We start from the raw sequence: 10,712 nt of genomic DNA, 5'->3' as shown, positions 1-10,712 counted from the left end.
CTGCTAACGTTGACAGAGCTTCAGCAGAACACTCACGAAAGCTCATGGCACGCAAGTGCAGTGTCCTCCTTTACAACAGGTAAAAATGAGCCGGAAAATGAGGGTTCAGAGAGCCCCTTAATAGAATCCAGAAAGGTCACAAGCCTGGAACTTTTCTTCATAGTGTATTATAGCTGCTAAATAAACACAGGAAGAACTTCAGAAGTTCTGACATGTTGGATTTGCATTTGATCATTTCATTTATAGAAAAAAATAATTAAATATACCTGCAGCAGCAGTTCTTGTAGTTGGGCTCGCTTCTGTTTTATCCTTTCAATCCGCTTCTGTTTTTCTATCTTAAAATATAAAGAAATATGCATCAAGATAATTTACGTGGTTACAGCGTCTGTTCCATTGTGCCAAACAGTCCAGTCTTTAGCGCTACATCTGCGTGCTAGCACCATGACAAAAATCCATACTTTCTTTGTAAATGGTGGCGAGTGCCACGGCACAGTAAGTGAACTGCAAGTGTCTTTTCAGCCCTCCCCATCTGTTCTGTATTGTCTTCTTTTTCACGCAGACTAATGGAATAGTCACACGAGTTTCTCCATAAATAAGGTCTGACAAACTAATTTATTTCTTTGTCAACAACATTAACTCCAGTAATGTACCAGTTATTAGAACAGACTCTATTATTTCCACACCCATTCCTCCCCTTATACTGTGCACTGAGTGCCAGTCATTACCAAATTAAACATTTGCTTCAGGAGGTGCTTTGGGTTTTGGTTTTCTCCTCCTGCCCACCATTCTTTTGGAACTGTGCGCTCCCTTGCGCTGCTCTCCTGGCTGTGAGCTACTGGACGTGAATGTGTGGGGACTGGGCTCAGCAGCATCACCTGCATAATTCCAGTACCTCCACTTCTGGTTTGGACTACCTGTTTGAGACTTGGTTAAACTAACAAGATTTCAGCAGCAAAAAGGGGGTAGAGGTAACATTTTCTACATGAGCACAGAATCCTTTTCTTGCAACAGTTTTATTAGTGCCAGTTTATGGGCCAAAGCTGTCTTTAACCCAACTCTGCAGTGTTTGGGACAGCAATGGTACTGAATGCCTACTGACAACTGCAGGCACAACCAGAGGTATTTTAAACAGTGCTCTGGGGCAGCACTAAAGATCTGCACAGCAGGCATCATGTATAAAAGGTATTTTTCCTTACTGTGCTGCTGGTGGCAGCCCTGTATCACTGCGTCCAAAAACACTGAACTCTTAAATTACCTTTTCATTACCTTCACTGAAACTGAACAATGGATTCTTAAAACTTAGCTGGCCTAAACCCCCCTACTTTATTTACAATACTGCTTTGGTTGTTCCACACACACACGTTAATGTTTAAAACGCCTCCTCCAGAGCACAGTAGATGACCTCCTTTGCTAGGACAAACGTGTAACTCTTAAAACCGATAAACAGTACAGATATATTTTAGACATGCTTTCTGTATAACAAGCTTTTTTGTACTGATTCCTCATCTTTGTACTGGTAATCTTATTATGGAATTACACTATAAGAAGAGTGACCACTTTATACAGCTTAAAAAGCAAAATTAATTCTGATTTTCACACTACGAAAATGCAGCTTTATTTTCTATTCTTTTCTGTTTTGTCATAGGAAGCAACATTTTAAGAAGACAGGCCTGGCTTCCATTTTGTGCAGCTGTAATTAGAGCCTGAAGCAGTGAATAGCCTGTGATCACTGTAGATGACACAATGAAACTCACGTTCCAGATTTTAAACAATAACCTACACCGAAGATGATACATTCACATGAATGCATGTAAAATGTACATTTGTCCATAATTCTAAAAAATAAATCCTGGAGTGCAGTGATTGAGCATATGCATACTCCTTGGGTGGATGTATTTTCCAAGTTGCTGTAATGGACAGGGATATTAAAAGCATTTTCCTTACCACATCTAGAGATAAAATTGATGCAAATGCACCTGTACGAAAAAATTTCTCTGTACTGGAGAGGCACCCACCCCCATCCACCTTTTAAGATATTAAATGTCACAAATATCACAACTACAATAATTATTAAGATGTATTTACAGCCAGCCATTACAGCACGCTGCGGTACATACAGTAACTTGGGCTTTTTATTTATAGAGCATTTAGCCTGAAGGACAAGCAACATTTGCGCATATAAATTCTGGCATCCCTGCAAAACCATGGTAACTCTTAGCTTGCTGGAAAAATAATGGAAAATAACCAATAAGTAAAACTTCCATTATTTTCTCTGCCAGCAAATAACTAGTACTTGACATCCTAGAAATAATCAGTTTTCAATTTAATTTCCTTTGAATGGCATTTCCAAGTGCAGGCATTAATAGAAAATTGGTCTGCTTTAAAATGTGTACCATTTTGTAAGTATAACTGCACCATAAATTCTTTTGACTTTCTTCTGATTAATTCAGGCTACTACAGACTTTAATCTTAAAAGAATTCCCTGATTTAATCAATGTCCATTTTTGTAAGGTAAACAGCTTTTTTTTTCTTAACTTTACATAATGTATACTAAATAAAACTGAACTAAGTGTACATAAACATATCCTTTCAGTTTAGTCAAGTACCAAAAGTTGTGTTTTCATAGTGTGCAAGAATCAAAAGCAATCAGGTTCAAACTGAGAACAAAACAACCCTTCTTCTAAAGCAGAGCAGTTCCATTATCACAACCTGTGAATGAGGTACACAGAACTTCCCAGCTACCTCACTTTACCTCTAGATTCTGACATTCCTGGGCGGAGTTTGTAGGAAGGCCAATCCACCGGATTTCCTTCTTCTCCTTTGAAATTATGTTCATTGCCATCAGGACGTTAAGGGCATCGTAAACTCTCCGTCTGATATTTTTCTGATCATAAGCCTGCTAAGAAAACAGTACACCATTAATTACAACAGAATAATTTAAAAATTAGTAAAAGACTGAAGACATCCTTCATAGATACGTAGCAAATACAAAGCCAAACCGCCAGGTCGGGTCAGAGCGGTATTTATACACGATGTCGTCTTTTGTGCCACTACTTGGATACCGCATGAACGTGTCTGGGTGGAAACGGAAGCTTCGAGCCTGCTACAGCAGGAAAGCCTGACAAGACCACACATGGTGGGTAGAGCAGCCTTTTTTAAAACACCGTTCTTTTGGCAGACCTCTCTGTTCAGTTTATAAGTTAGAGGGAGTTCAATTCTTCATTTTAATGATATATTTTTAAGTTCCAGAGGGTAAGTCTTTACATTTGGGAATTAGTTCAGTAAGTGGAGTGGAGTGTGGCAGGACAGCAATCGCGTAACAAATTCCAACACACATTTGCTTACCGAATCTGTAGCTACGTGGCTGTTAGAATTCGTGAATTCTGACACCAGCTCATCGGCGACTTCATTGTATGAAGTTGTTCCTTTACGTTGAACTTTTTCACATACTTTCATTGAAAAATGCCTCAGACCCTTCCCATTTTTATCTCCTTTTTTGCTTCTCTTACTGGAAGGAGAAAAGTAATTATTTTAATACCATTGAATGTTAATAAGCGACTTTGATACACAGCAAAAGGTCTAGTTTTTGCAACAAGAATCAGGACTTACGACGTTGTGTACTACCTAAATGAAAAATAAATCTGTTCTGCTTTTTTGAATCAGTTTCCTGTTTCTTACAATTTGACAAAAAAGTACACTGGAGCCCCTTCCCCTTTCTTGGCCATTTCGACATCGGACATGTGCTGCTGGGCGGACGCTTAAAAAAACTGGATTTGTAATTCATCTCCAGTAGTTTTACAAAAGAACAACCGAAAAACCAGGGAAAAGCTCACAGGGTGTTTATGTGCCTGGAACCCAGATTGCCAGGGAAATGTCATGTTTGTGCGTAAAACGGAAAGGCTCAGCCATCCTTAGCTACAGTACAGCAAAAGATACCTTAATTCTGCTAACAACCAAGTTTAATCTCTCATGCCATCATAGTCAAGACTGAAATACAGGAAACTCTTTGTGTTTTTATGGTGCCAGTTAGTAACTGGCAACTGTCAGGGTTATTTTCCACTCACTTTCTTCCTCCAGAAAAGCAAGAGCTTAGATAATAGTAACGGAAAAAACCAGGAGCAGTTTTATCACAGAAGCTAGATTTGGATGCATATTTCAACAGAAGCCTTTAAAAAGTTCAGCTGCGTTTTTTGTTCGGGTTTTTTTGTCTGTTTAGTTTTTTAATTACAGTTTTACAAACTGGTTTCATAATGTTTCAGGGAAATCTGTTATTTTACAGAAAAAGGCTAGTTCTGTTAACAGTAACAAGCTAAGGAAAACATTAAAATACAAGAATGTTTTTCAGAATTTTGAATGTATTTGAGAAAACAGAACACTGGAAAGGAACACCGGATGATTTGAAAAAACACAGCACTCCTAATCCCGATGCAGATGGTCAGTTTGAGTAACCCCTGGTAGGTAAATCAAACCACCGTGAAGATGTTTCGGAAGCAAAGGAAAATACAGGTCTTTGTCACACTGAAAGGCAGAACAATCCTGTTTCTGAAAGATGTGTTGTGTTTGTTTTTCACAACTCCCAGTACCATTTGTAACAGCAAATGTATTCATCACAAGTGATAAAGCAAAGAGTAATGAATTATAACTAGAAGGAATAGCACAAAACAGAGCATTTACGTGGCGGGGTGAAAACTGCTGGAAGCGGGCACTGGACACCCATCTCTCTGAAGGGCAGATCTGCAGAAGTAAACCCCGTATGCCCGTGTATGTAAAAAACACGTTCAATAATACTCACCTGTCTGAAAAATCTGATTCTATAAATTCTCGAGTCCGCTTTCTGTCTCTAGGAAAAGACAGTTTAAACTTAGATGAAAATAACTTTATATATTTAGACCAATAAAATCAGTGTATTTGGGGCCTGGCTAGGTACTAATGTTTGCTGTTACATGTTTACTGAAAGGGGAAAGTAGCACACAGAGAGCTTGACAAAATTTGAGAGAAGGTCGTTCGGACTTACTTTGGAGGTTGTCTGAGCTCACTGCCAGAGAAGTTCTATTCCCAATTTTACCATGCTTTGCCCATACCATTTTAGGAACGTCACTTCATCTGGAACTACAGGAAGTGCTGATGTGAGCTAAATAACCAAATCCCACCAAAAAGGAGAAGCTGGGCTACTTTGAAAATTCCTATTTAAAATTCCTCCATGTGGAAGAAAAATGTTTTTAAACGGTGCGTAAGATACAGCCTGTATTTTCAGGACATTGAATGTTTTCATATCTTTAAACAAAAAAAATGAGGTAAAACACTAAGCCTGTTCATACAAGAGCTGAGGCATTCAAAGCTGATGAGACATACTCTGAAGTAGTTGACATGAATTTTGGACAGGAGTAGGAGTCACCAATTGTTGCCGGTTTCCTTATCGTTCTGTTCGTTAGCTACAGCAAGCACACTTCAGAAGCGTGCTTCCAAACCTGTCTTTTATTGTTGCACATTGCTTGAGAGCAATCAGTAAATTACTTCAGTAATTTTATTGCAGTTTCAAAACTAGGGCTCATGGCAGAAACTTAAACAGCTGAAACCCTGATAATGTGCCATGGAAGGCTGCCAGTGTTTGGCTGGGCAATCCAGAACCCATCAGTGCTCGTCTTCCTCCACAGTGACACAAGGATTTTGGCCGCTGGCAGTCCCTGTCCGTGGTGCTTAACCGGTGACACTGTGCGAGGAGGTCTGCACACAGTAGGGCTGGGGCGGGCGTTGTACGGAGCCCTGAGAACGAATATGCTCGTCTCATTTGACTTTGGAAACAATTTGGAATCTCTGAAGAGGAGTAAAATGAGTAAAAGAAGGAGTCAGGACCTGCAGTCCTCTGGAGCAGTCTTGAGCAAGGGCTCACCACTTAGGTTCAACACCACCTTCCCCACCTGTTCTTCAGATGAAAATATGACTGACTGCATGGGCTTCTGCAGGGATCAGCATTCACTGGGCAGTCTAAAGAACATCACGCTCCTTTTAATGGGCGAAACAATAGTTAAGCTCGCTCGGCAATACTGTGTCTAGCTTTTGACAGAATACAAACAGAAGGATGGTGCTACTACTTGGTGGTGGTTGATGCACTGCAACCTTACTTCTCTCTGGGAATCTCCATCACTGGGACTGGATGAAGCTTAAGAAAGCTCATGGGTGAAGCTTAAGAAAGCATACTTCTTTCTAGTTGTGCAAGAGCTAGAAGCAGTAAGCCAACATACAGATAAAACAGTGCAAATAAAGGAAAAGGTCAGAACACATCCTTAAACATCTTTAAGTAAAACAAAAATCTTACCCTGGGACCCAGCCCGAAGCTTCTGTTATGTGTGTCTGTGTGACCATTGTTGGAGCTGGGTTATATGGACTCCCAATCAGAACACTCCCTGAACTGGCCAGTCTTTGTGATGTGCTTATGATCTGTTAAATTTAAAGATAAAAAACACAGCTCTCTTAAGAAAACAGAGGTTACCACAGCTCAAAAGTCATACTAAGCATGGTACTGAGAAGAAAAAAAATAATTCTGTACCAGATACAAGCTGCAGTCAAATATACAGAAGAGTTGTCATCAGATCTTCATACGTGACAGTAATTACAATGCTGTTGAGTTTTCTACTAATTGTACCACATTACTGTATTATTCACACGGTCAAGAACTAGACAAATCTAAATAATTACTAGGTATGGCACATAGGATCTGAACCTGTATAGGTCTGTTCTTCAAGAGTTACATCTAGGCAATGTCTTGACCACTGTAATCAATAAAGCTTCCCTGACAATGGATTTCTCTCTCGCAATTGTCTGTCATTGGTACCAGACAATCCGTTTCTAGCACTCACAAGATCTCAAGGCATTCCTCCAGGCTAATAATACAACATTGTACCTGTGGAATTAAATGTAAGGTTTGGACTGTATAGACAGGATTTGCATTTATTCAGACCTGGCAAAATTGTTTGTACAATGGCTGTTAGCACTAAGACACTTGATCTCAACTTTTAAATCACATCTAAGTTCATTCTTTAAAGTCGGTCACCAGAAGAACTGAGAGTATTTTAAAATAAAACAGTATTAATTAGCTAATTTTTAAAATAAAACACGTTAAATTATTTTGATTGCAGTATGCTGAGATTCATACCAAAGTGTTTTTGGACAGTACTTTTTACTCATATACCTTATTTCACTTTTACAGCTTTATTTTACTTTACTCCAGTTGTTAGTGACATTTTGAGTGCCTACTGTATTGAACTTTGTAGTCTCCTTTACTACTTAACTTGCCCAGCACCCACGTAAGCATGTAGCAGATACTTTGGCATCCATCAGTATTCTTTAAACAAATAGAAAAAACAGTTATCTGAAAAATTTCCCATTTCCTGAGCATTACTTCACATCCCTCCTGACACCAGATCATGATGACATATTATTTTTTTGTCTTGAAGACAGAAATTTATCTGATTTTTGCAAGCGCATAGGTTGACAGAAAAAAGTGAAAACAGAAATCTAGGAAAACAAACCACAGGTATGAGTGAAGGTATTTACTGGTTGATACTGGAGAACAAAAGGTCCCCAGCTGGCTGCTTCACACTGCACGCAGCACAGGAGAGGTGCTGACTTTTATCAACTTACTGCTATGTTGGCTTGAGGTCAGAGACATTTTGTGACAGAATGATTAACTTTTAAAAGCTTTTTAAAAACGTTCAGCACTGGTGTAACACCAGTATGCAAGTGAGAATCAGTAATGCAGTATTTCAGTTAAACACCAATCCATCCAGTAACTTTTTATATCAGTTTCTTACAGCACATAAACAAAGCAAACCCAATAAGATCTGTCTGCAGTAAGCATATGGTTCTGCCAGCACACGGCAGACACGTGCCAGAGAAAAAAGATTCTAAATATTTTGCATACTGAAATTAACTTCACCACATTCCACCCACTCTGAGGTTTTGTGTTGCTCTACTGATGTCTTGTAAATCCCTGATAAAGTGTGTCATAAGAGAATTTTATGTCCCATCTCCTCAGAATTTTCTGGGACAACCGCCGTAACAAACTGAGCTTCCCAGCGCAGCCTGGCCCATCTCCTCCATCCCCTGGCGCCATCTGGTGGCTGCGGGCCCGAGCAGCACCTCCTCCCCAGCCCCTGCCTGGCATCTGCTCACCGGAGCTGCGAGGTCCTGGGTGCAGGGACACCGATGTCACCGGGATGCAACTCAGCGTTCCCTCAGCGTCACTTTTAAACATAGTACTGAACGTTTGCTTTCACGAAAAATGCTACACTGAGTATTTTCAGGACTAATTCCATCTTAACAGCAAACATTTTTCCTGTGTGCCTGAAGTAATCACGTAAATTCACTGCATAGCATAAAACAGAAACAAATCCTCACCCTAATTTCATTTAGCAAATAGAGCGTCTGTATGATGTGTTAAATCCCTGTAATTAAGCATTAACATTTTATCAATAATGTTTATGCTGTTAAATTTATACCTACAGAGTGAATCTAAAGAAACTCCAACAAACACCTGTACACAAGAATCCAGCCTGAAAATTGTGCTGATTTCACCATCTGCACAGCCCTACCCCAGGGAACTCAGACCAGTGGTCACCATTCAGCCACCATCCCACTCCACTGACCCTGGGGGCTGCGTGCTGGTTTGAAGGACCCTGAGCAGTGCCCTACAGCAGTTAAATAATGCAAAAAAACCCCTCACAGCAGCAGGATATTGCTAACACAGCTGTGACACCAAAGTAGTGTGAAGATTCCCACTAACAGGAACTTGTGAATGTTCTCTTGAATTATGTGGCCCACAATGCAGCCATACACTGGGTGTCTTAGGGGGCCTGTGTTAGTGGTTATTTAGTAATAAAATATTTTCTGAGTATAAATCTATCACTGCAAAGCAGCAGAATAAAATAATAATAATACATAAATACAATAAAATGTGTCTCTCATACCATGCAGTAGCTTTTGCAACTTCTGCCTGCTATAGAACCTGAACTGTAACTGGGGTTCATTTAAACCAAAAGCAGGGCTTTGAGAAATCACTTTCAAGAGTAGGAACTGCATTAACGGACTGCTCTCCCCTGTTCTTGGCTATTATTTATTTCACTGACAAAACACATCTTTCCTAGTAGAACGAGTCCAGTGAAACACTCCAGGGCCCATGCTCTAGCACTGCTGGCATCAGTACCCTGAGAAACACCATTGTCTGGCAGACAGCCTGTGGCTACTGCGAGACTGCAGCTCAGGGTGGCTCGGCTGCGATGTCTGTGCCCACTTGTCACGCTGGGACAAAAGCCATTGAAGAACCGCAATAACTGCTGATGTGAAAAGGAGCCACCAGATTTATTATAAAACACAAACGGTTCTTGTACTTAAGCTAAGTGCTTGGCAAGTAGGTATCAGGTTACTAGAAACAGTTCACTGTAGTGCCCAGTTAGTTTTCTGACCACCAGAAAATAGGGTTTTTTCCTCAAAATCAGATCCAAAATCCCTGACGCAGCAATATACGCTCATATACCGTTATCTTGTCAGGAGAAGACAGTTTTAAGAAGACTAGTTGCAGCAAGTTAAATCTCTAGCAACACATTCAAGACATTTACTCTTTGGCAATGCTGGTGAGAGCACGACTCAGATTATTCAGAGTATCAGTAACGTTCTTAATGAGACTTTTTTTTTTCTTAATACACTTTTGAGTAACGGTTAAAATTGTTTCAATTTCCATTCAGTGGCAGGAAGACGGGTATCTCCCTAAGATCCAATTCTGGCATGCCAAGCCTGCTGTACCCACACAGCCTTTCCATCCAGGTGGGGCACTGCAGGGCCTGTGCAGCTGGAGCAGGAAGCGGCAAGTTCCTAGCACTGTTCACATCTTTGTGTTTCATCTTTCCATGCTGCATCAAGAAGTCACGTTACACAAGTCAGCATTACTGGAGTCGCAAAACTTACCATCTGGGGTCCAACATTCACATTGATAGGTCCTAAGGTTTTTGGCAAAATCTTAGTTGGGGAGTTGGTGCTGGAAACTGGTAATGTGATTACTGAAATATTACCTAAAAAGAGCAGGAAAAGGAGTTTTCAGTTACTGCCTTAGTAAGCTATGCATAGTGCTCTGACAAATTCTCCCATCACTGTAATGTTCTGGAATCAGGTTACCTTTTTTGTCTCATGCACTGCGAGCACACCCCCACCTAACAGCCTCCGACCTTTTAGCAGATGTCACGTGGCCACCTCACAAAACTACATCATATTTACCTTTAAAATTGTTAGCATTTTATTTCCAGAAACAATTTCTTCTTGCCTAAGAAAAAGAGCACACAGCCCACCATAACTCTGCATTAAGTTAAGATTAATGAGAATACTTCTAGAAAGAAGTCAGCATACAAATTCTATTTATAATCATAAGCACACATGCAGAATATGTATCTGTTCATCTTCATAGCCTTCAGTCCTCATCTGACTATACTGAAGTGTTCTACAAACATCAGAGAAGTAAGGCTATCACAGCCTGTCACTGCACAGGTGGAGTAACTGACGCCTTCACAACTTACCTGAAGTAAGAGAGCAGGCAGCTGCAGCTCAGGATGGAGCCAACCATGGCATCTCTAACCCAGTGCGAGATGTTTAACATCTCAGTGACCCCAGACTGCTTACAGATCCAGCTCATCCTGCCCTCACACAGAGAAGCACAGCTCTGTGCT

The 10,712-nt window shown here is 40.4% G+C and overlaps 1 protein-coding gene across 1 annotated transcript in view; it reads right to left on the bottom strand.

The window, feature by feature from the left end:
- TFDP2 (transcription factor Dp-2 (E2F dimerization partner 2)) overlaps positions 1 to 9,977 on the bottom strand; it is a 19,129-nt gene extending 9,152 nt beyond the window's left edge. The window contains 5 exon segments of the mRNA XM_010192565.1: positions 267 to 335; positions 2,753 to 2,896; positions 3,346 to 3,508; positions 4,793 to 4,840; positions 9,961 to 9,977. Coding sequence (XP_010190867.1) covers positions 267 to 335; positions 2,753 to 2,896; positions 3,346 to 3,508; positions 4,793 to 4,840; positions 9,961 to 9,977 — 441 coding nt within the window.
- Between the last annotated feature and the right edge of the window lie 735 nt (positions 9,978 to 10,712).

Source organism: Mesitornis unicolor, unplaced genomic scaffold (assembly GCF_000695765.1).
Source record: "Mesitornis unicolor isolate BGI_N332 unplaced genomic scaffold, ASM69576v1 scaffold31629, whole genome shotgun sequence".
Taxonomy (NCBI): domain Eukaryota; kingdom Metazoa; phylum Chordata; class Aves; order Mesitornithiformes; family Mesitornithidae; genus Mesitornis; species Mesitornis unicolor.
This window is presented reverse-complemented; position numbering and strand designations above follow the sequence as displayed.